This window comes from Mobula birostris, chromosome 2 (genome assembly GCF_030028105.1).
Source record: "Mobula birostris isolate sMobBir1 chromosome 2, sMobBir1.hap1, whole genome shotgun sequence".
In the NCBI taxonomy this organism is placed as follows: domain Eukaryota; kingdom Metazoa; phylum Chordata; class Chondrichthyes; order Myliobatiformes; family Myliobatidae; genus Mobula; species Mobula birostris.
The window spans coordinates 125963980-125990852 of NC_092371.1; the positions used below are offsets into that span (position 1 = coordinate 125963980).

General features: G+C 42.1%; 1 protein-coding gene across 5 annotated transcripts in view; it reads left to right on the plus strand.

The window, feature by feature from the left end:
- The window catches only part of kif6 (kinesin family member 6), a 610920-nt gene that overhangs the window by 445596 nt on the left and 138451 nt on the right, over positions 1-26873 (plus strand). For all 5 annotated transcript variants that reach the window (XM_072247507.1, XM_072247523.1, XM_072247530.1 and 2 more), the window contains one exon: positions 20371-20421. In XM_072247507.1, coding sequence (XP_072103608.1) covers positions 20371-20421 — 51 coding nt within the window. The remainder of the gene's footprint in view (positions 1-20370; positions 20422-26873) is intronic.

A 26873-nucleotide genomic window follows, 5' to 3' on the forward strand; every position in this document is an offset into this window, starting at 1 on the left:
GAGCCAGACACCAACAATACCGCGAATGTTTTGGTCCTCACGGATCACTACACTAGATATGCTCAGGCGTTTCCCCTAAGGACCAGAAAGCGACTACAGTGGCGAAGGTGTTATGGGAGAGGTACTTTGTTCATTATGGCTGATCCAGGCGGATCCATAGTGATCAGAGATGGGACTTCAGGAGCAGGTTTATCCATGAATTACTGGATATGCTTGGGATTGAGAAATCCATGACCACACCCTATCACTCGCAGGGTGATCCTCAGCCCGAGAGGTTTAACCAGACCCTGTTGGACATGTTCGGAACTCTGGAGATCGGTCAGAAAAGTAAGTGGAGTCAGCATATCGGGCATTCGGTTCACTGTTACAATTGTACTTGCAATAACGCTACGGGGTACTCACCTTATTATCTGAAGTTCGGGCGGGAAGCGAGGTTGCCCATTGACCTGTGTTTTGGGACTGAAGCAAGTGAATTACCTTCGAAGCCCTATCTGAAGTGTGTGTCTGATATGAGGAGAGAGTTGAAAAGGGCGTACGAGTTGGCTGAGGCGGCAGCCACCAAGCAGAATCAGAGGAATAAGAGGAGGTATGATCAGAAAGTGAAGTTCGCCCAACTATTGCTGGGGGCTGGGTCCTCCTACAGAATTTAGGACTCCCTGATAAACATAAGTTGGGGAATCGCCGGGTGGCCACCCTCTATGTGGTAGAGAGCCAGATGCTGAATCTACACCTGTTTACTGGGTGAGACCAGAGGATGGGAAGGGGCCTGTCAAGGTACTCCATCGGAAGCATCTATTGCCCCTGGGTCAAGAGGTGTAGATAAACCAAGAGCCCGAATGGGAGTTTACGCCTAGTACGAGGACTCTGCGAGGGCACGGTGTGAGGGAAGAGCCCGCTGCGAAAGAGCTGGGGCCGGGCCCCACCCCAGGAAGGGATACTGCTTCGGAAGACGATGATTCAGATGTGTGGCACCTACTTCTGTTTGGTAATTCCCCGGTACCAGAAGAAGAGGCTCCTGACCCTTCCCCCACTGAGTTAGGTGAAAGGAGGGAGGGTGTTGAGCACCAGCCTGAGATACAGCCGGCATTGGGGGAAGACAGGGTGGAACCAGAACCCGAGACAGAGGGCTCACAGATGCCAAGGAGTCCCAGTGAGGGGGAGGGGGAGGGTCCAACAGGTAGGCCCGGGGTGTCTCCCGTGGTGTCTGAGCCGGAAGGGTCGGCAGAGGAGGTACGGAGGTCTCAGAGAAGTAGGCACCCCCTGGAGAGGTTGACCTATACAGCGTCAGGAGAACAGGGTGTGATCTCTACTGCCTTGGGAAGTTATGTCACTGCTTTATGCACCCGGGTTGGGTTTTGTGTTTTGCAAGAAGCATTGGTGAACTCCTTTAATGTCATGAGGGCATGACTTTTATTTGGTGGGGGGAGAGTGTAAGGGGTTTCTTCTTTTATGTTACTGCGTATGCTAATCAAAATGGCTTCTTTGTTATGTTATAATTAAAATGGTTTCTCTGTGATGTTATCTGCTGAGACAGTGGTTCTTTTTCTCGCAGCTAGCAGCTTGTCTGGGTCCAACCAAGCAGAGTCCACTGCCAAGAAGGCCCATCAGCACCTTTACTTCCTGAGAAAACTAAAGAAATTTGGCCTGTCCCCTAAAACCCTCACTAATTTTTATAGATGCACTGTAGAAAGCATTCTTCTAGGGTGCATCACAACCTGGTATGGAAGTTGTCCTGTCCAAGACCGGAAGAAACTGCAGAAGATTGTGGACACGGCGCAGCACATCACACAAACCAATCTTCCGTCCTTGGACTCACTTTACACCGCACGCTGTCGGAGCAGTGCTGCCAGGATAATCAAGGACACGACCCACCCAGCCAACACACTTTTCATCCCTCTTCCCTCCGGGAGAAGGTTCAGGAGCTTGAAAACTCATACAGCCAGATTTGGGAACAGCTTCCTTCCAACTGTGATAAGACTGCTGAACGGATCCTGACCGGGATCTGGGCCGTACCCTCCAAATATCCGGACCTGCCTCTCAGTTTTTTTGCACTACCTTACTTTCCATTTTTCTATTTTCTATTTATGATTTAAAATTTAAATTTTTAATATTTACTATTGATTTGTAATCCAGGGAGCAGTAAGCACAGAATCAAATATCGTTGTGATGATTGTACGCTCTAGTATCAATTGTTTGGCGACAATAAAGTATAAAGGTATCAATAATGATAAGGAGGGAATGAACCAATGGGTGTCCATGTTATTCTTTTTTTGGGGTGATATTCTGTCTCATATGGCTGGGAACCGGTGTGTTTGGCGGCCTTTTCAGGAGAGACCGGGGGAAGACTTCGTGCTGGGAGCGCTCTGGCGATCACCTTGGGTGGTCCTGAGCGGCGAGTCGAGGGGGTGAGAGTGGATCACAGGGTGGAGAGAGAAGACCCTGGGTATTTGAGCTCCAACCGTGTGCACGAAAAAATTGAACTTTAATCTGTAAAGTGTACATTGTGTGCTGTCTGATATTCGATGTTTGAGGTCTTATCAGGTGGCATTGCACAGCAACCGACGCAACCGGGAGGCACAGTTGGGTGGTGGACGGGGTTTCCCCTAGTTAAATACGAGCTGATATAGCTGAGCATTACAACTTCATCATTGTATTCCTGTAATTATTAAACCTATCCTGCATTCCTTTCAAGGCTAATTTATCTTCCTTGTGGTGTGGTGCCACAATTACTTGCATACACTCAGCCCTGTATAACAAATGCATTTCATATCATATAATGCCTGCCCAGCTTAATCACACCGGTCTCAATATAAAGCCTGCATTACATTTGCCTTTCAATATATTCAATCTATCAATAATATTTTACTGAAGACGCAAGAGACTGCAGATGCTGGAATCCAGATGGTCTGTGACTCCATGGCATTTTACTGGACTCATTATCTCTTTTCGGCAGTCCAGTGTTTCTAGATTAATAAAGTATATTATTCTATCCCTCCTAGGTCAGTAATGCAGACATTTCTCTGAAATGGAGTTCATTATCTTTAGTACAGCTATCTACATGATCTATTAATATCTCTTTATAATATGTCTTCATCTCCATTATTTAGAATGTTACTTAACTTTGTGTCTTGGATATATAGATTATTTTCCATCATCTAAGTTGTTGAGAAATGCAAGCTAATAATAGTTCAAGAATTTTGACTGTGGGTCCACCATTTCTAAATGTAAACATTTAGTATTATTTGAAGCACAAGATGTAGAGTGATGATAAACTAACATTGTCTTTTATGAGGATGATGAGGATCATCCTTCACATACAGTATCAGTGTACACTACAAAATAGATAAATTCGAGCCTGGGTCAGAGTGGGCAAGTGGGAGCAATGGAAATCAGAAATCAGATCTTTGGGGAGGAGTGCTTCAGCTGCCATTGAATTGTGGTAGTGGGGATAAGATCATCAGATGGCTAAATAATTATTGGGTTAGGGGCTGACCTCCAGAAGGAGAGGGGATAATTGATGCTGGGTGGGAGGTTACTGAGTTATGGGCTTTGGGCAAATGGGGTGATCATCAGTTGGCTAGAAGTTGCTGAATCGGAGTCTCATCACTTGTGGGAGAGTGAGTGAATATTGGTCAGTGGGAGATCACCTAGTTGGGGCCTGATCGCAGTGGGAGAGATGATTAGTATGAAGTTGCTGAATCATAAATGGATTGCCTGTAGTGAAAGACTTTTTTAGAGGAGATGACTTTTAAAAGATGCTGTATGCCAAGAAACAGCAGTATTAAAGTGGATCAGTCACAACCAGCATCACGCACTGGAGAAATTCTCCTAGTATCACTCTAATCAAGGCAGCACAAGATATCACGCACTTTGGTAAGTTGGTTTATTATCATCAAATGTACCGAGGTGCAGTGAAAAACATGCTTTGCATACCATCCATACAGATTGTTTCAGCAGTGAAATTGAGATACAAGGAAAAACAATAACAGGATATAGAATAAAGTGTTACTGTTACAGAGAAACGTATCCTTTACTTTCATTGCACCATCGGCATATGCAGATTGACAACAGGAAATGGTCAGTGGAGATTCCTGAGTGATACATTTAACCTGGAAATCATTAAGGTTCTATTCTCATCAAGAATAAAATTTATCTTTAATATTAGACTGCTAAATAAAAAGCCAGTGCCACTAAATCAGATTTCTAAGTTTTGGCCCCCTCCACAGATTTTTATGGGAGTCACTGGTCATTTCCTGACATTTTTGAATAACTGTTAGTGATTCCCTAATCCTTACCTCCTGCGATTCAGCTAATTTTCTGAGACGAGACAGAAACATGCCTTCAGTTTCTACTTCACCAGAATGCTACAAGAGACATTATCCAATGACCCTGGAGGTCCATAGAAATAATATCCACTGACTTGCTTTTGTCTATTCTGCCTGTTATTTTCTCAAAGAGTTCCAACAGTTTTGTTAGGCAAGGTTTCACCTTAAGGAAACCATGCTGACTTTGGCCAACTTTATCATGTACTTCCTTGAAGCCCTGAAACCTCATCCTTAGTAATGGATTTTTTGAAAGACCATTAATAATGCCTCCACAATCTCTTCAGCTACCCCTTTCAGAACCCTGGGGGTGTAGTCCATCTGGACCAGGTGACTTATCTACCTTCAGACCTTCCAGCTTGTTAAGCACCTTCTTAGTAATAGCAACTACACTCACATCAGCCCTGTGATATTCTCGAATTTCAGGCATGCTGCCTTCTACAGTGAAAACTACTAAAATACTTCATAAGTTCATCTGCCATTTCTTTGTTCCCCATTACTACCTCTCCAGCTTCATTTTCCAGCAGTCCAATATCCACTCTTGCTTTGTTTTTACTCTTTATATACCTGAAAAAATCTTTTGGTATCCTCTTTGATATTATTGGCAAGCCTACCTTCACATTTCATCTTCTCTATCCTTAGTATTTTGTTAGTTGCATTCTGTTAATTTTAAAAAGCTTCCTAATCCTCTAACTTCCCACAATTTTTTTGCTATATTTTATGCCCTCTCTTTATTCATCCAGTTTCAATCAGGTTCATTGGCCAGGATAAGTTCTACCTGCACACATCTAACGTTTGAAGTTGCTGTCAGCTTTATAGGGTGATGATAACGCATGTTGACTCTCATTATAGCAATACATACCAGTTTGTAATGTTATTTATTAAAGCCTAGTTTTAAATTATGAAGCCGCAATGATTCAAGTTAACACCGTTAAATAAAAGCACACTTAATTGGCAGATAACCCTGAAACAGCAAACAATGCATTTCTTCTTTATTCAACAGAGCATCGATTAGAATCTTTTACAATAAAGTGTGCAGACTGCTTTCTTTCTGTGTCTCCCTAAATCTTGCACAGCACTCATTAATTTATTTTCATCAGAATATAAGGTCACCATTTACTGCTTGAGCAAAGATCATTGGAGTCAATTTGGAATTTATGGCACCAAATCAGAAACTTCATTCAGAAATGGGATGTAATGGTCTAAGATTCAGAAACTAGCTACTCACTTGGAAATTCAACTAATCATGTCCCTCTGAAGTAATTCAAGTTTTATGAGGCCAAGTTTAATGACAGATAATTCAGTTCAAGACTGTCATCTCTGGATCAGTGTAGTATGAGGCAGACAATCATCTTCTATGGAAATATTTACTTGCGTGCTTAATAAGCTTTTCTGTACTGACTCTTATGACTCCCAGTTGTAAGACTATCATGAATAGTTCAATATGCCACAGCTCTACAACTAACTGTCGCCATTATTTGTGCAAAACATTCATGTAGACTGGACAATATCTTACATTCAATAGTGCCCGATGGCACATTTTTTGCCTGCCTTACATGTTTTCTAATCCACTTGTATATCTTTGAGCTTGTATATCTAGTACTGTACAGTGCTGTTGCAAAAACAGCTTGCTGTGAAATATGGTTATTAGTGTTTTACTATCAATTAACTTGTGACAAGTGTGAGGTGCTGCATCTTAGTTATTTTTACCAGGGCAAGATTTACGCAATAAATGATAGGATCCTGGAAAGTGTCACAGAACAGAGAATAGACCTAGCTACGTTGTTCCCTGAAAGTGAAGATGTATGTAGGCAGAATGGTGAGAAGACGTTTGGCATGCTTGCTTACAAGAGTTAGGACATCATATTATAGCCATACAATGCAATGGTGAAGCTGCACTTGGAATACTATGTGCAATTCTGGTCACCCGGCATGGGAGAATATCATTAAACCAAGGAAGGGTACAAACAAGGGTAACTGGAAATCGAATGCTGAAACTCTGAGGAGAGACTGGATAGGCTAAGACTTTTTCCAGTTGTACAGGAGGATGAGGGATGACATTATGGAAGTTTATAAAATCATGAGGGGCATAGCTAAGGTGCTGTACAGATTGATGATGAATCTTTTTTTTACCATGTTGGAGTGTCTAAAACTTGTAGGCAAAGGTTTAAGGTGAGAGAGGGAATAATTGAAAAGAGACTTGCAGGCAACAATTTTAGACAGATGTTCTAGATGCATGGAACAAGTTGCTAGATGAAATGGTAGAGGTGCATGTGATTACAATTTTTTGAAGTCTTTTAGGCAGGTTCACTTATAGGAAAAGTTAAGAGTAATGTGGGCTAAAGAAGAAAAATGTGACTACATCAATCAGACATCTAGGCCAAATGACCTGTTTCCTTGCACTATGACTAAGTGAAGATGCAGCAAGAGGAGTAAGAAAGTGAGTATACACTGCAGTGGACTAAAGTTCAAAGATTTAAGAAGATAGATAGAGAGAACTATTTCCTTTGATTAGAAGTTCTAGAAAATAATGCAAAATGCCTGGAATTAGAATTTAGCCATTCAGGATGGACATTAGAAGCCAAATCTTCATGCAGTGGCCAGGAGAAATCTATCTCCAGACTTCAAACCATTTGAGACTGTTTTGAGTGGAAAGGGAGAGGAAAGGTGTCAATTAAAAACCTATCAAATGATTTTTTTCTTAAGGTGGAAACTATAGAACGAAGGCATGTAGAAGACATATAGTGCTAAAATGAGATGACAGATGCAGACACGATTTCAGCATTTAAAGGCATTTGGTCATGTAATTGAGTAGGAAAGGATTAGAGGAATACAGTCCTAATGCAGGCAAATGGGATTCGTGTAGATAGATCTCATCTATGTATGGTGTATGGGCTGTTTCGATGTGGTATGATTCTCCAATTTTAATTTGCAGTTCAGTTGAGATTGAATTAAATATTGGAACAAGCTTGAAGTGTTGAATTGTCAAGTTCTGTTCATTATAGACAGAAATAGAAACAGGTAAGGGCCATTCAGCCATTCAGTCATGCTCCGACATTCATCAACTTTGACACCCTATCTTCACATGTCTTAATTCCCTTGGAGCCAGAACTCCATCACTCAATGTTGAATGTGCTCAGCAACTGAACATCCACTGCTTTCTGAAGAAGGGAATTACAAAGAATTGTAACCTTCAAGTAAAGGAAACCCCCATATCAGTCCCAGAAGGTCAACCTCTCATTCTAAACCATACCTCCTAGTTAGAGTTAGAGAGCAATACAGCATTGAAACAGGCCCTTCAGCCCAAATTGTCCTTGCCAATTAATGTGTCCACCTAAGTTGGTTTTATTTCCTGTGTTTGACTCATAAGTCTCTGAGCCTTCCCTATCTCTGCACATATTCATATGTCTTATAAATGCATCCAAGGAAACAGCCTGTCAAGACGCTCTCCGTCAGCCCCTCTCAGCGCCTTGAATGTTTCAACGAAATCAGTTCCTTTTCTTACATAGAACATAGAACACAGAACAGTACAGCACAATACAGGCCCTTCAGCCCACAATATTGTGCCAACCCTTAAACGCTGCCTCCCATATAACTTCCCACCTTAAATTCCTCCATATACCTGACTAGTAGTCTCTTAAATTTCACTAGTGTATCTGCCTCCACCACTGACTCAGGCAGTGCATTCCACGCATCAACTACTCTATGAGTAAAAACCTTCCTCTAATATTCCCCTTGAACTTCCCACCCCTTACATTAAAGCCGCGTCCTCTTGTATTGAGCAGTGGTGCCCTGGGGAAGAGGCACTGGCTATTCACTCTATCTATTCCTCTTAATATCTTGTACACCTCTATCATGTCTCCTGTCATCCTCCTTCTCTCCAAAGAGTAAAGCCCTAGCTCCCTTAATCTCTGATCATAATGCATACTCTCTAAACCAGACAGCATCCTGGTAAATCTCCTCTGTACCCTTTCCAATGTTTCCACATCCTTCCTGTAGTGAGGTGACCAGAACTGGACACAGTACTCCAAGTGTGGCCTAACCAGAGTTTTATAGAGCTGCATCATTACATTGCGACTCTTAAACTCTATCCCTCAACTTACGAAAGTTAACACTCTGTAAGCTTTCTTAACGACCCTATCTACCTGTGAAGCGACTTTCAGGGATCTATGGACATGTACCCCCAGCTCCCTCTGCTCCTCCACACTTCCAAGTATCCTGCCATTTACTTTGAACTCTGCCTTGGAGTTTGTCCTTCCAAAGTGTACCACCTCACACTTCTCCGGGTTGAACTCCATCTGCCACTTCTCAGCCCACTTCTGCATCATATCAACGTCACTCTGCAACCTGCGATAATCCTCTACACTATCCACAACACCACCAACTTTTGTGTCATCTGCAAACTTGTCAACCAACCCTTCTACCCCCACATCCAGGTCGTTAATAAAAATCACTAAAAGTAGAGGTCCCAGAACCGATCTTGTGGGACACCACTAGTCACAACCCTCCAATCCGAATGTACTCCCTCCACCACGACCCTCTGCTTTCTGCAGCGAAGCCAATTCTGAATCCACCTGGCCAAACTTCCCTGGATCTCATGCCTTCTGACTTCCTGAATAAGCCTACCATGTGGAACCTTGTCAAATGCCTTACTAAAATCCATGTAGATCACATCCGCTGCACTGCACTCATCTGTATGCCTGGTCACCTCCTCAAAGAACTCTATCAGGCTTGTTAGACACGATCTGCCCTTCACAAAGCCATGCTGACTGTCCCTGATCAGACCATGATTTTCTAAATGCCCATAGATCCTATCTCTAAGAATCTTTTCCAATGGCTTTCTCGCCACAGGCGTAAGGCTCACTGGTCTATAATTACCCGGACTATCCCTACTACCTTTTTTGAACAAGGGGACAACATTCGCCTCCCTCCAATCCTCCGGTACCATTCCCATGGACAACGAGGACATAAAGATCCTAGCTAGAGGCTCAGCAATCTCTTCCCTCACCTCGTGGAGCAGCCTGGGGAATATTCCGTCAGGCCCCGGGGACTTATGCATCCTAATCTATTTTAATGACTCCAACATCTCCTGTCCCTTAATATCAACATGCTCCAGAACATCAACCTTCCTCATATTTTCCTCACCGTCATCAAGTTCCCTCTCATTGGTGAATACCGAAAAGTATTCATTGAGGACCTCGCTCACTTCCACCACCACCAGGCACATCTTCCCACCTTTATCTCTAATCGGTCCTATCTTCACTCCTGTCATCCTTTTGTTCTTCACATAATTGAAGAATGCCTTGGAGTTTTCCTTTACCCTACTCGCCAAGGCCTTCTCATGCCTCCTTCTTGCTCACCTCAGCCCCTTCTTAAGCTCCTTTCTTGCTACCCTATATTCCTCAATAGATTCATCTGATCCTTGCTTCCTAAACCTCATGTATGCTGCCTTCTTCCACCTGACTAGGTTTTCCACCTCACTTGTCACCCATGGTTCCTTCACCCTACCATTCTTTATCTTCCTCACCGGGACAAATTTATCCCTAACATCCTGCAAGAGATCTCTAAACATCGACCACATGTCCATAGTACATTTCCCTGCAAAAAATCATCCCAATTCACACCTGCAAGTTCGAACCTTATAGCCTCATAATTTGTCCCTCTCCAATTAAAATTTTTCCTGTCCTCTCTAATTCTATCCTTTTCCATGATAATGTTAAAGGCCAAGAAGCGGTGGTCACTGTCCCCCAGATGCTCACCCACTGAGATCTGTAACCTGACTCGGTTCGTTACCTAATACTAGATCTAGTATGGCATTTCCCCCTAGTCGGCCTGTAAACATACTGTGACAGTAAACATGTACAAGCAAGCTTAAGCTCAACTTTTATCCTGCTGTTGTAAAACTATTGAAAGGCCCAGTAATAGGATAAGATTGATTCTTGACCTCATAGTCTACCTTGTTATGGCCTTACCTCTTATTGATTACCTACACTGCACTTCCTCTAAACTGTTGCACTTAATTCTACATTCTGTTATTGCTTTTCCCTTTACTACCTAAGTACAACTGTTGTAATTAAATGATCTGTATGGATAGCATGCAAAACAGGGTGTTTTTACTGTACCTCAGTGTATGTGACAATAATAATAAACCTATTTACCAGTTTATGAATTTAACTCTTATAGTCTAACCCCACCGTGAAAGAAGAAAATACCACCTGCCGTGCTTGCCGAATGTTTACTTTACCATTTAGAGGAACAACTGAGGAGCAGATTGAGGCAAATTTTGGAAAGATGCAAAAATAACAGGGTTGTTGTCATGGGTGACTTCAACTTCCACAATATTGATTGACATTCCTTAGTGCAAAAGTTTTAGATGGGATGGAATTTGAGGGTGTGTCCAGGAAGCATCTTGACACAAAATGAAGAGGGGCTGACTAGAGGAGCTCATGCTGAATCTGGTGCTAGGCAATGAACGTGATCTGGTGTAGATCTCTTTGTGGGTCAGCATTTCGGAGACAGTGACCACAACTCCCTGAATTATGATGCTACTAGGCAGGAACTTGGGAGAGTAAATTGGGAACAGATATACTCAGAGAAATGCACAACAGATATGTGGAGGTTGTTTATGGAGCACTTGAATGGGATTTTGGATAGGTTTGTCCCATTGAGGCGGGGAAAGGAACGATGGTTAATAAGAGATGTGGAACATGTAGTTGAAGAGGAGGAAAGAAGCTTACTTAAAGTTTAGGAAGCAAGAATCAGATGGGGCTCTAAAGTTACAAGCTACCTGGGAAGGAGCTTAAGATTTAGGAGAACTAGAATAGAACATGAAAAGGCCTTGGCAAGTAGGATTAAGGAAAACCCTAAGGTGTTCCACATGTATGTGATGAACAGAAGGATGACTAGCGAGAAGGAAGGACCAATCAGGGATAGTGGAGGAAACATGTGCTTGGTGTTGGAGGAAGTAGGGGAGGTCTTTAACAATACTTTGCTTCAATATGCACCAGTGAGAGGGACCTTGACTGTAACAACCAGCTGATATGCTCGGAGATGTCAATGTTAAGAAAGAGGATGTGTTGGAACCTTTGTAAAACATTAGGATACATAAGTCACCAGTGAAATATATCCCAGGTTACTACAGGAATGGAGAAAACATTGTTGCACCTTTGGTAATGATCTTTGCATCCTCACTAGCCATAGGGGTAGTACCTGAAGGTGGGGAGTTAGAAAATGTTATTCCTTTGTTCAAGAAAGGTAATAGAAATAATTCTGGGAATTATTGACCAATGAGTCTCATGTTAGTATGGGGCAAACTATTAGAAAGGAATCTTAGAGAAAGGATTTATGAATATTTGAAGGAGCATCGTCTGATTATGGATAGTCAATATGGCTTTGTGAGGGGCAGGCCATACCTCACAAACCTGATTGAATCTTTAAGAAAGTGACAAAATAAATTATGGAGGTAGAGCAGTGGATGTGGTGTATATGGATTTTAGTAAGATATTTGACAAGGTGTCCATGGTAGGCTCATTCAGAATGTCAGGCAGTATGGGATCCAGTGAAATTTGGCTATGTTAACTTTCAAAAAAATCCAGAGGACGGTAGTAGATGAAGCATATTCTGTCTGCAGGTTTGTGATGACTGGTGTCCTGCAGGTAGCTGTTCTGGGACCCCATATTCTTCAGGATTTTTGTAAAAGACTTTGATGAGGAAGTGGAAAGGTGGGTTTGAAGAAGCCATGAAGGTAGATGGTATTGTGCAGGGGTCCCCAACTTTTTTGCATTGCAGACCGGTTTATTATTGACAATATTCTTGCGGACCGGCCAACCCAGTGGGGCGGGGGGTAAGGTTGCCAACGGACAAGAGTAGCAGTCAAATACGTTGTGTTTACCCCGAGAAAGACTACCATGACCATGAAACCTTGTGCAGGCGTGTACGTGTTGATTTTTTTCTACAAATCGTTTTTGGCGATTCTGCTCCGGGGGGTGGGGGAGATGTTAATCACGACCGGAATATAGGTGATAAGTGGCTAATACACTCAATTTCGGTTCTAAAAGGGTTTATCTAATGAATTTAATATTAAACACACAGTGTATATTTTCCTCACATGAATATAGTGATAAGTCAATTATAAGTCACTTGTAAGTCAATAACATCATAACATTTTAAGTAATGTTTGGATATTAAACACAAAGCACATATTTTCCCCGTATGAACATATGAAATCATTACAACACACCAATATCGCTGAATCAGTGGGAGCCCTGGGTTTGTTTCCCTGCAACAAGACGGTGCCATCGAGGGGTGATGGGAGACAACGATACTCGAAGGGGGTTCCTTATGTCCAGTCTATTCCGCAATTTAGTTTTCGCTACATTCATTGCAGAGATATGTTGGAAATGGAAGCAACGTTTTCAGTGTTTTCGTGGCTATCTCAGGATATTCAGCCTTGACTTTGATCCAGAATGCCGGCAGAGATGTTATGCCAAACATACTTTTCAGCCCACTGTCATTTGCAAGTTCGAGGAGTTGATCTCCTTCCCGCGCTGACATAGATGACGCGTGCGTAATGATCTCGCGTGCGTTCAAGCTCAACAGTGGGCGTGACAGGGAATGAGGAAAGGTGCAGCTGACTCATATTGCCAAATCATATCATTTCCTCATGGGCTGGTATCACATGCTTTGTGGCCCAGTACCGGACTGCGGCCCGGTGGTTGGGGACCACTGGTGTTGTGGATAGTATACAAGGTTGTCATTGTTACAACTGGACATTTTATAGGATGCATAGCTGGGCTGAAATTGACAGGTGGAGTTCAATCCAGAAAAATGTAAACTGATATACTTTGGAAGGTTGAACTAGAAGGCAGAGTACAAGTGCATGATTCTTAGCAGTGTGAAGAACAGATGCATCTTGGGGCCCATGTCCATAGATCCCTCAAAGTTGCCACATAAATTGATAGGGTTGTTAAGAAGGCGTATGAAGTGTTGGTCTTCATTAGTCAAGCGATTATGTTCAAGTGCCATGAGATAATGTTGCAGCCCTATAAAATTCTGGTTAGACAACACGTGGAGTATTGTGTTCAGTTCTCTTTGCCTCATTTTGGGAATGATGTGGAAGATTTGGAGAAGATGCAGTGAAGATTTACCAAGATGCCGCCTGGGTTAGAAAGCATGTCATATGAGGATAGGTTGTGTGAACTAGAAATATTCTCTTTAAGGTCAGTTTAAGGAATAATTTTAAGGTAATTCAAGGAAAATATAGGGCGAATGTCAGAGGTAGAATTTTTGCACACAGAGAGGTGTGCACGTGGATGGCATCGCCAGAGGTGCAGCTAGAGGCAGATACATTAGGGAGATTTAATAGACTCTTAGATCAGCACATGAATGGAGGTCTATGTAGGAGGGAAGGGTAGATTGATCTTAGTGTAGGTTAAGAGATTGGTGCAATATAGTGTACTGAAAGGCCTGTGCTGTGCTATATTCCCCTATGTTCTTTGTTCTATCTTTCACAAAATCCCATCTATACCAGTATTTACTAGTTTATCCCCATTAAGACACCGTCTGTTTTACAACTTTTCCTTACATTGTGAATAACTTTACATTTTTCCACACTGTACCCCTTGAATTTACCATGTCACGAGCGTGATTTAAATTGTCGACATTAGGGAATTCTCAGATTTCTAGCTCTGCAACAAATTGTTCACTGTCATCCTGAAAAGTAGCTGGTTAATCCAATAATGTTTCATAAATTGTTGACAACTTGTAGAAATTAGTTGCTAAACAAAATTCTGTTTCTCTCAGACATTAGTTTTTGGCTTTCCAGTTTCCAGTATGCACCAGATGTTGGCTCATAACCACCAGATTTTAATGTTACATAGTTTTCCTTTCATTTCAGTTCTGAGTATTTCATTCCTCTCAAGAAAAACACAAACATGCACTATAAGGGTCTACAATGTACCTAATCTTAGCCCACCGCTCTATTCTCTCTATACCCATGACTATGTGGCTAGGCACAGCTTAAACGCCATCTATAAATTAGCTGACAATATTGTTGGCAGAGTTTCAGATAGTGATGAGAGGGCATACAGGAGTGAAATATATCAGCTAGTTGAGTGATAACACAGCAACAACCTTGCACTCAATGTCAGTAAGACCAAAGAACTGATTGTGGACTTCAGAAAGGACAAGGTGAGGGAACACGCACCAGTCCTCACAGAGGGATCAAAAGTGGAAGGAGTGAGCAATTTCAAGTTCCTGAGTGTCAATATCTCTGAGGCTCTATCCTGGATGCAATGTATCAATGCAGCTACAAAGAAAGCATGACAGTGACTACATTTCATTAAGAGTTTGAGGAGATTTGGTATGTCAACAAAGACACTCTCAAATTTCTATAGATGTACCATAGAGAGCATTCTAACTGGCCGCATCACTGTCTGGTGTGGGGTTCAGGGGGTTGTGCTACTGCACAGGATTGAAGTAAACTGCAGGGAGTTGTAAACTTAGTCAGCTCCATCATGAGCACTAGCTTCCATATAACCCTCTCTCTCTCCCCTCCCCCTTCATTTCCCTCGCCCCTGCATTGAAAGATTCTTTCCTAGTACAAGCATGCAGTTATTACATACAAGGTTGGTCTAAGGACATGCAGTTACTCGCTGTTATAAACATTTATACTCAGAAAGCCTTAAACCTTTACTTATCTGGACCATCAGGGTTTGATTATTAAGAACATTCTGTAACAGAGATGAATAATGACCAGATTCTGACCCTAAAGTTGCAACTACTTTCATAACTCATAAACAATATGCAATTTGTTGCAATATAATACTCTTAGGACAAAATGAAATTTTATAAAGATGAGGACAATATTTATTAACTATCATCAAACAAATGAATTATTAATGGTTCAGAATCCTGAACACAAAATTGTTTCTAACTCAGTGGATTCAGTATTAGGACCAGAGGCATATCTTCAGAAGTTTAAAAGACATATTGTAGGATACAGTTACAGTTGTACAAAAGAAGGAAGGTCCACTGGTATTTTAAGAATTTTCTTTTAAGTATTTTACGAAGGTTTATCTTAATTTTCTATATTTTTGGTCAGGAGGAAGTCTTGAAAATTTGTTTAAAGCAAAGTAATTTAGAAACGTTTCAAACTATTACATAAATATCTAGTAGTTTGACAACTTCCAAATAATTTGTTATTGACTTGAAATGTTTCTCCAAAGATGCTGCTTGACCTCTGAATAATTTTCTGGCATGGTCTATATTTTTTCAGCTTTTCAGCATCTACAGTATTATATTTTTGGAATGATTATTTTGTATTTCGTGACTCATATCCCAAGTCCACAAGATTTGGTAGAACATTCTGCTCTTGCCTGGATGAGTACAGCTCCAACAAGGCACACACTGCCTTGGCTTGGGAATATGTTGCTATTTCTTCACTGCTGGTTCATAATCTTGCTCTCCAATAGCTCCTCAAGGCCAGTTAGGCTCCTGTTCTTCATGAAAATGATGCTGATGATTCACCCTCTTTATGTCCTCATAACTTCACAAATCTCTTCTGTAAACCTTTTAAGTTACCTCTCAGCCACCTGTATTTCAGTGAGGATAAACCCAACCTATACCATCTGACCTATAACATTAAACCACCATTCCAGGCAGCATTCTGATAAACCTCTCCTACATTCTGTCTACTGTTACCACATCTTTCCCGAGGACCAGAATCGTACACAATACTCCAGCTATTCATGTTACTTTAAGCAAAATGTCTGGATATTTGCAATTAAAGATTGGTTACAATGACAAGATAAGCTAATACGAGGAAGTCTGCAGATGCTGGAATTTCAAGCAACAGACATAAAAGTTGCTGGTGAACGCAGCAGGCCAAGCAGCATCTCTAGGAAGAGGTACAGTCAACGTTTCGGGCCGAGGCCCTTCATCAGAACTAACTGAAAGAAGAGCTAGTAAGAGATTTGAAAGTGGGAGGGGGAGGGGGAGATCCGAAATGATAGGAGAAGACAGGAGGGGGAGGGATGGAGCCAAGAGCTGGACAGTTGATTGGCAAAAGGGATATGAGAGGATCATGGGACAGGAGGCCCAGGGAGAAAGAAAAGGGGGAGGGGGGAAGCCCAGAGGATGGGCAAGGGGTATAGTGAGAAGGACAGAGGGAGAAAAGGAGAGAGAGGGAAAAAGAATGTGTGTATATAAATAAATAACGGATGGGATACAAGGGGGAGGTGGGGCATTAGCGGAAGTTTGAGAAGTCAATGTTCATGCCATCAGGTTGGAGGCTACCGAGACGGAATGTAAGGTGGTGTTCCTCCAACCTGAGTGACTCCCACCTATTATGACTCCCGTCTCCCCTTCCCCCACCACTACTCTGCAACCCCGTCTCCCTCACATTCCATCAGCTACTCCTGAGCCCTCGGAGGTTCCTTCTTCCTCTAACCATAACCCTCCCCTCTCCACTGACACCATCAGCCTCCCTCCCCCTCCCCCCTCTGATCCCAGCTCTCATCCGTGCCAGGTCTTTACCATCCCCTCCGACCTTCAACTGTCTGAGGCAGAACGCTCCGTCCTCAGTAAGGGCCTCACCTTTGTCCTGCCTCGCCTACACCTCAGTGAGTTCCATGTTCGCCAATACACGGAACTCTTCTTCCACTGGCTCTGTCTTCGAGCCTACTTCTTCAGCAAGGACTCTCCCACCCCCACCGATGACCCCTTCTCCTGTCTTCAACCCTCCTCCTCTTCATGGACATCCCGCTCTGGTCTTCTGCCTGTTCTGGATCTCTTTATTGCTAACTGCCAACGGGGCATCAACCGTCTCGACTTCACCGCACCTTTTCCCATTCCAACCTCACTCCTTCCGAACGCTCTGCTCTCCACTCCCTCCACACTGATGCTAACCTTACTATAAAACCCGCCGATAAAGGGGGTGCTATTGTAGTCTGGCGCACTGACCTCTACCTTGCCAAGGCACAGCGTCAACTCGCAGATACCTCCTCTTATTTAGCCCTCGATCATAACCCCTCTAAGGAGCACCAGGCCATTGTCTCCTGCACCAGCACCAACTTTATTAGCTCAGGGGATCTCCCATCCACTGCTACCAACCTTATAGTTCCCACACCCCGCATTTCCCGTTTCTACCTCCTACCCAAGATCTACAAACCTGCAGGTGGACCCATTGTCTCAGCTTGCTCCTGCCCCACTGAACTCATTTCTACATACCTTGACACTGTTGTATCCCCCCTTGTTCAATCCCTTCCTACCTGTGTTCGTGAGACTTCTCACGCTCTGAAACTTTTCGATGATTTTAAGTTCCCTGGCCCCCAGCACTTTATTTTCACCATGGATGTCCAGTCCCTATATACTTCCATCCCCCACCAGGAAGGTCTCAAAGCTCTCTGCTTCTTTTTGGATTCCAGACCTAATCAGTTCACCTCTACCACCACTCTGCTCCATCTAGCGGAATTAGTCCTTACTCTTAATAATTTCTCCTTTGGCACCTCCCACTTTCTCCAAACTAAAGGTGTAGCTATGAGCACCTGTATGGGTCCAGCTATGCCTGCTTTTTTGTTGGCTTTGTGGAACAATCTATGTTCCAAACCTATTCTGGTATCTGTCCCCCACTTTCCTTTGCTATATCAACGACTGCATTGGCGCTGCTTCCTGCACGCATGCTGAGCTCGTTGACTTCATTAACTTTGCCTCCAACTTTCACCCTGCCCTCAAGTTTACCTGGTTCATTTCCGACACCTCCCTCCCCTTTCTCAATCTTTCTGTCTTTATCTCTGGAGACAGCTTATCTACCGATGTCTACTATAAGCCTACTGACTCTCACAGCTATCTGGACTATTCCTCTTCTCACCCTGTCTCTTGCAAAAATGCCATCCCTTTCTTGCAATTCCTCCGTCTCCGCTGCATCTGCTCTCAGGATGAGGCTTTTCAGTCCAGGACGAAGGAGATGTCCTCCTTTTTCAAAAAAAGGGCTTCCCTTCCTCCACTATCAACTCTGCTCTTAAACGCATCTCCCCCATTTCACGTACATCTGCTCTCACTCCATCCTCCCGCCACCCCACTAGGAATAGGGTTCCCCTGGTCCTCACCTACCACCCCACCAGCCTCCGGGTCCAATATATAATTCTCCGTAACTTCCGCCACCTCCAATGGGATCCCACCACTTAGCACATATTTCCCTCCCCGCTCTCTCTGCTTTCTGCAGGGATCGCTCCCTACGCGACTCCCTTGTCCATTCGTCCCCCCCATCCCTCCCCACCGATCTCCCTCCTGACACTTATCCTTGTAAGCGGAACAAGTGCTACACATGCCCTTACACTTCCTCCCTTACCACCATTCAGGGCCCCAGACAGTCCTTCCAGGTGAGGTGACACTTCACCTGTGAGTCAGCTGAGGTGATATACTGCGTCCGGTGTTCCCGATGCAGCCTTCTATATATTGGCGAGACCAGACGCAGATTGGGAGACCGTTTCGCTGAACACCTATGCTCTGTCCACCAGAGAAAGCAGGATCTCTCAGTGGCCACCTACTTTAATTCCACATCCCATTCCCATTCTGATATGTCTATCCACGGCCTCCTCTACTGTAAAGATGAAGCCACACTCAGGTTGGAGGAACAACACCTTATATTCCGTCTGGGTAACTTCCAACCTGATGGCATGAACATTGACTTCTCAAACTTCCGCTAATGCCCCACCTCCCCCTCATACCCCATCCGTTATTTATTTATTTATATACACACATTCTTTTTCTATCTCTCCTTTTTCTCCCTCTGCCTCTCTCACTATACTCCTTGCCCATCCTCTGGGTTTCCCCCCTCCCCCTTTCTTTCTCCCTGGGCCTCCTGTCCCATGATCCTCTCATATCCCTTTTGCCAATCAACTGTCCAGCTCTTGGCTCCATCCCTCCCCCTCCTGTCTTCTCCTATCATTTTGGATCTCCCCCCTCCCACTTTCAAATCTCTTACTAGCTCTTCTTTCAGTTAGTTCTGACGAAGGGTCTCGGCCCGAAACGTTGACTGTACCTCTTCCTAGAGATGCTGCCTGGCCTGCTGCGTTCACCAGCAACTTTTATATGTGTTGCAAGATAAGCTAATAACACATTTAAAACATACACAGGATTCTAAATTTTGCAAAAAGAGGGAAAAGTGTGGAAACTATGAATTTTTGCTTGATCTCCATAAATTGGTGGTTAGAGACCTTACCTGGAGTATTATGTTTATTGCTGTTTACTCCATGACTGAATCTGATAAATTTAATATGATTAAGTTAGATATCTGTGCCTGAGCACCTGCGTAACATTCAGTTGTAAATAAAACTATGTTTCTGCTTCACATGAATGAACAAAGTTGCATTGACTAAGCTGCATTCTAAGCATAAGAATCGTGAATTCCACTTGTTACAACAATCCGTTAAAATAATGAATTTAATGTTCTAGAATCAGAATCAGGTTTAACATTACTGGTTTATGCCCTTAACTTAGTGGCAGTAGTACAATGCAGTACATGATAATATAGAAAAAGATAAATAAGTAAATCAATTACAGTAAGTATGTATAATTAAGTTAAAAGCAGTGCAAAAACAGAAATAATATAAAAAGGTGAAGTAGTGTTCATGGGTTCAATGTCCATTTAGGAATCAGATGGCAGATGGAGATGCTGTTCCTGAATTATTGAGTGTGTGCTTTCAGGCTCCTGTACTGGTAGCAATGAGAAGAGGGCATTTCCTGGGTGATGGGGTCCTCAATAATGGACACCGCCTTTCTGAGGCATGGCTTCTTGAAGATGTCTTGGATACTACAGAGGCTAGGATCCAAGATGGAACTGAATAATTTTACAATTTTCTGTAACTTCTTTCTCATATTTTGTAGAACTTGTTCTCATTTGCTTCTGCTCATCTGAAACTAATTATTAGTATGCCACTTGATAGTAAGAATATAATACGCGTCCTGGTACATGTCTGAGACCATCTTGTTTAATGGAGATGGTTACAGTTACTAAAAATATCAGTTTGAATTTCTTATTCTGTTGCAGACCAATTGAAAAGTCAACTGGAACAGAGAAGGATGCAAAGGGCTGCCAGTAGTAAGTAAAGAAATAGATTTGTTCAAATTCAGTATCGATCAATTATATAAATAAAACAAAAATATAGACTTATAAAGATTGAATAGCAAAATTTATTAACTACAATATCTATAGATGTTGGAGATGACCAAAAATGTTGAGCATGTAACTGGGCTGTGCTATCTGTTTATCAGTTTACATTGTTATTTAGAATTTAATGAGATGAACCCCATTTCCCAGTGTGAGATCTTAAAGTCTGTGGGTATGCATATATACAGGAAATATGTTGTAAACCATGTCATAGGGTTGACTCAGTTTCAATGTTCTACATCTTGATGGTTCAACAGATTCTCTACTCACAACCCTTAATACCTTAGAAATAACTCACTTCTTAGAGCATGCTACTTATGTGCCATCCATCAGTCAGGCAATTCCAGATCAGTCTATTTATATGGAGTCATTGAGATAATAATATCTTAAAGGCACTTCAATAAGAGCATTATCAGCTTAAATTTTACACCTGACTATATAAACCAGGAGAATTGGACTAACTAATTGCTTTTGCATTGTCCAGAACTGAGCAAACAGGCCTTCAATGCTGTAGCCAAAGAAAATCCTTAAATACTGTAGCCTTTCTTCACTTTTGCTCACCTGTTGTTCAACATCGGTCCTCTCAGCATTTACCCAAGCTTCTTACAGCTGAGAATATAGGAAGCATAGAAGACAAGTTGTGTCCAGCAGAATCCCATTGCGATCATCAGCACTTCAGAAGTATTGGTATGGAGGAATTGGCACATAGAAAAACACAAAGGTTCTGCAGGTGCTGGAAATCCTGAGCAATGCAAACACAAAATGCTGGAGGAACTCAGCAGGTTAGGCGGCATCGATGGAAAGGAATAAACAGTCAACGTTTCAGGCTATGACCCTTCATCAGGACTGGAAAGGAAAGAGGAAGAAGCCAGAATAAGAAAGTGGGGGGGAATCTAGAAGATGATAGGTGAAGCCAGATGGGTGAGGGAGGGGAGAATGAAGTAAGAAGCTGGGCAATGATAAGCAAAAAAGATAAATGGCTAGAGAAGAAAGAATCTGGTCAAAGAGGAGAGTGGAGCATGAGAGAAAGAGAAGGAGAAGGGGACCAAGAGGAGGTTATAGGCAGGTGAGGAGAAGAGGAAAGTTAAGGGGGGGGGGAAGAACAGAGTGAGGAACTGAGGAAGAGTAAAAGAAGGGAGAAATAGTTACCGGAAGTTGGAGATATCTTTGTTCATGCCCTCAGTTTGGAAGCTATCCTGATGGAATATGAGGTGTTGCTCTTCCAACCTGAGAGTGGCCACATTGTGGCAGTAGACGAGGCCATGGACTGATATGTCAGAATAGAACTAGGGATTGGAATTAAAATCGTTGGCCACCAGGAAATCCTGCATTTTGTGGATGCAGCGAAGGTGCTCGTCAAAGCAGTCCACAGTTTACGTTGGGTCTCTCCAATGCAGACAAAGCCGCATTGGGAGCATTGGATATAGTAGACGACCCCAACAGATTCTCAGGTGAAGTGTTGACTCAGAACATTTTGGGGTCCTGAATGGAGGAAAGGGAGGAGGTGAATGGGCAGGTGTGACATTTCTTCTGTTTGGAGGGTTAAGTGACAGGAAGGAGATTAGCGGGGAGGGACAAATGGACAAGGGATTCATGGAGGCAGCAATCCCTGTGGAAAGTAGAGTATGTGGGGAGCGGGGAAGGTTTGGTTAAAGGTGTGTTTATTGGTAGGTTCCTGTTGAAGGTGAGGGTCATTGTGGAGAATAATGTTCTGAATGGGGTGGTAAGTTGAGGACGAGAGAAATTCTATCCTAGTTAAGGCAGCGGTATGATGGGGTGAGGATGAATGTCTTGGAAAAGAAGGAGATGAAGGTGAGGGCAGCATAAATGGTGGAAGAAGGGTATGACAGACTAGGCCTGCCACAAGTAATCTCTGTTTTGTCCCATCCCAGTAGCCTTGTAATTCTCATTATCCTGTCTGGCAGTGCTGAGGTCACACTTACCAAGTGCACATGCTCAGGGTGGGCTTAGTGGAAGAGTTCATTGTGGGGGATAGGGTCGAGTGCTGGCCTCTGAAAAATTGTTCAGGTCTATGTTAACAACTTCCCCACACCTCAACGTTCCAAAGAATAGGCTTACCTTTTCTCCTAGCGTGAGAGGATTGATGATACATCTCTCTTTTTGGGTAAGTGAAGAGAGAAAGAGAGTGTGGTAAGGTGTATTACTTTCATACTGAAGTTAGTCCTAAAGGTCCAACGCTACATACTTGTATTTTTCATTTTTGTCATTTTTGCTATATTGCCATTTTGCTTTTCACTGTAAAGACTTTTGCACTTTTACACCTTTTGGCACACAATAAATATGTTTACATCGAATGTGTGATTGTGGCCTGTGGTCTGATATGTTAAAGTCCACATCTTCATAACGGCACACGACCCTCACCAAAACGTGATGGTCTGACAAAGGGAAACCTAATTCATTGAAGAATGAGGACATCTCTGATATCATGGAAAGGAAAGCCTCATCCTGGGAACAGATGCTGTGGAGATGAAAGAACTGAGAAAAGGGAATGGTATTTTTACAAGAGACAGGGTGGTAAGAGGTAAAATTAAGAAAGCTGAGGTTTATAAAGCATATTGGTAGACAGTTTCTCTCCATAAATAGAGATAGAGCTTGAAAAATGGGAGAAGTGTCAGAAATAGACCAAGTCTTTTGACAGTGCTGATATACAGAGGGATCTTGGGTTACAAGTTCATAGCTCTCTGAAGGTGGCTGCACAAGTTGATAGGGTATTAAGCAAGGCGTACAACATGCTTGCCTTTAATAATCGATGTACTGAGTTCAAAGTCAGGAAGATACAACTTTATACAACAATACATCTCTGATTAGGCCACATCTTAAAGGATGTGGAGGCTTTGAACGGAATGCAGAAGAGGTTTGTCAGGATATTACCTGGATTAGAGGGCATGTGCACTGAGAAGAGGTTGGGCAAACTTAGGTTGTTTTCTCTGGAAAGGCAGAAGCTAAGAGGAGATCAGATAAAAATTTGTAAGATTACAAAGGCATAGGCAGTGTGACATCTGGTATAAAGGTTGAAATATCTAATACTAGATGGCATGCATTTAAGATGAGAGGGGGAAACTTCAAAAAGATGAACAGAGCAAGTTCTTTTACACGGGCCAGGTGGTTACCTGGAATGCGCTGTCAGTGGTGGGACTGCAGACAAATACGATAGAGGCATTTAAGAGACTGAGACAGGCACAGGAATATGCAGAGAATAGTAGAATATGGACTGTGTTAGTTTGGCACATCATCATGGACTGAAGTGCCAGTTCCTTTGCTGTACTCTTCTGTGTTCTATGTTCATCCTGGGCCTTTGATGAGAATGCATCATAAATTGTGGACAAACATATTGGCACAAAAATACTGACAGCCAGAAAATTCTCAGCAGGTTTAAAATAATGGTGCATTCTAGCTGACCACATCTTCTCATCATCCTGTTCCTCTGTAATGATGTACAGAAAGCATCCCACTGTGTTTTCCTTAAATTAAAAGAAAACATTAGATTTCCATTTTACTGATGACTATTGCCTTATCATCTGAAATGAATTATTCTATCACCTTAGTTTTAACAGGCAGCTTCCTGGCATGAGCTTGAACTTCTCTGAGCAGATTCCAGTCATCGCTCGGCCTTCTGAAACCGATATTTCTCATTCTTTTGGAATTGGATAACTAGCACTGGGAGCACTGATTAGTATCAGATCCCTGGTGCCTATGTGCTCTGTAGAGCTACTGGTATGAAGTGCATTTGCAATCAACCCATTATTGGTTCAGTGTGCGAGTAGAAATTAGAAAAGCATGTAGGTAAACCAGACTTCCATCACTTTTCCCAAATGGAGATAACAATCAGTTTAGCTGACAGATGCCAAAATATTTTAGACTTGTAGCAATTGGATTAGCACACTGGTGAAATATGTTGGGATCTGCCAACTAAACTCATAGGTCTTGATCTGAGCATGATCCAAAATAAGGTTGTAAAGAATGGGGTAATACAGAAAGTGCTCTGGAGGTCAGGTAGTCTCCATGGAGGGAGAAACAGTTAACATTTCAGATCAGTGATCCTGCACCAGAATGTGAAGGATGATCTTAGACAATTGAAATCACACAGTATATGACCATTATTTGCACAAGACACCCACATTTTTCATCATTTTAGGCCACTTTCTTTCTTTGCAATTTTTTTTTAATATTGTAGTTAATTCAGAATCTGAATCAGCTTTAATATCACCAACATTATGTTGTGAAATTTGTTTACTTTGCAGCAACAGTTCAATGCAATAGTTGATAAACATAGAAAAAAACTGAAATACAGTAAGTATATATATATGTATATTAAATAGATAAGTTAAAATAAGTAGCGCAAAAAACATAAATAAATAAAAATCAAGTAGTGAGGTAGTGTTCATAGGTTCAATATCTATTTAGAAATCCTATGGCAGAGGGGAAGAAGTTGTTCCTGAATTGCTGAGTGTGTGCCTTCAGGCTCTGTACCCCTTTCCTTCTGATAACATTGAGAAGAGGTCATTTGAATTAGATAGCCACCAAACATGCTGATGTTTTCTCCATTCTTTGGAAGAGTTGAGTAAATTTAATTCAGCTATCATATAGTGTAGGAAATTTAAATGGAGCCGATTAAAAAATTGAAGAAGGTTTCATTGTTAGAGATTGTACAATTTTGTAGAGCTTTACTCTTCCCTCATTGACAACATTCAGATCCAACTACCACCATTCCTCCAGTTACTTAACTCAATAATATAAATATTGTAAATAGGTAAATAAACATCTTTTTGAAAAATATTGTGGGCACTGTTGTGCCACCATACTGTGCGACAAATGGCTAATTGATTTTTTTAGACTTGTATGTAAACATTAGAGCTCCATGCAGCAGGTTAACTGGGATCTCTTCTGGTTTATCTGGTGGCATACGTATCTGAAGTAATCAGAAGCGATGAGTCAGTCAAGGTCAGTCAGAAGAGGCAATTTTTCTGAATAAGTGAAAAATAATCTACTAGAGTCTCTTATTTGGGGCAATCCTGTTCAGTTGCTATATTGATGATTTGGTAATAGTTAAGGAGTGGTGTCAAAACTTGAAGATAATACCAGAATCAAAAATATACTCTGTTCTTCAGAAGAGCAAGAGAAATGGCAGGAAAATAGTGATAAGAGGGGGAAATTACCCAAGACATGGCAGATTCCATTCTTTGTTAGATTGTGAGATAATATATTTAAGTAAACGTTAGAAACAGAAGTATATCCACTGATATTCATGGCTAGTGCTCTACCTGGTCCACTTTTACATCTGGTCCCACACCGACTGATTTCATTGCTGCTGAAGAAGTTTATTTGAAGATTAAATCAATGCCTAAACTTCTACAGCCTGCTGAAGCAGATTCACGGACCCTTATTGAAAGAAATTTCTTGTCAGTTCAGTCTTATTGGCTGATTCAATAACCTATGGCAATGATTTCAAAGTAAATTTATTGCCAGGATTCATATATATCACCACACACTAGTTTGAGATTCAGTTTCTTGCTTGTATTTACAGGAAAATGGGCACCACAGTAGCGTAGCAGTTACCCTGACGCTATTACAGTTTGGGACGTTCCGAAGTTTGGTGTTCAGTTCCGGCAATATTCTGTAAGGAATTTGTACAATCTTCCCGTTGAAAGCATGGATTTTCCCCAGGTGCTCTGGTTTTCTCCCATAGTCCAAAGATACCAGTTAGTAGACTAATTGGTCATTTAAATTGTCCGGTAATTAGGTTAGGGTTGATCTGGTTTGTGTAGCATTGCTGGGGCAGCATGGCTCAAAGGATCAGAAGAGCCTACTCAGTGCTAAATAAAAATAAATATAAAATGAAATACAATAGAATTTATGAAAAACTATAAACATAAACAAAAAATTCCAGAAGACAAATTGTGCAGAGGTACATAACTAAATAAATAATGCTAGAACATGAATCGTGAAGTCCTTGAAATTGAATTTGCATATTGTGAAATTAGTTCAGAGTTGAGGTGAGTGAAGTTATCCATGTTGGTTAAGGAAATATGATGGATTTAAGGTGAATCTGGTAGTGTGCTCCTTTACCACCTGCCAAATGGTAACACAATGAGAGCATGGCCTGGATAAAAAACATAGAAAAACATAGAAACCCTGCAGCATAATACAGGCCCTTTGGCCCACATTGCTGTGCCGAACACATACTTACCTTAGAAATTTCCTAGGGTTACCCATCGCCCTCTATTTTTCTAAGCTCCATGTACCTATCCAGGAGTCTCTTAAAAGACCCTATTATATCCGCCTCCACCACTGTCACCGGCAGGCCATTTCATGCACTCACCACTCTCTGCGTAAAAAAACTTACCCCTGACATCTCCTCTGTA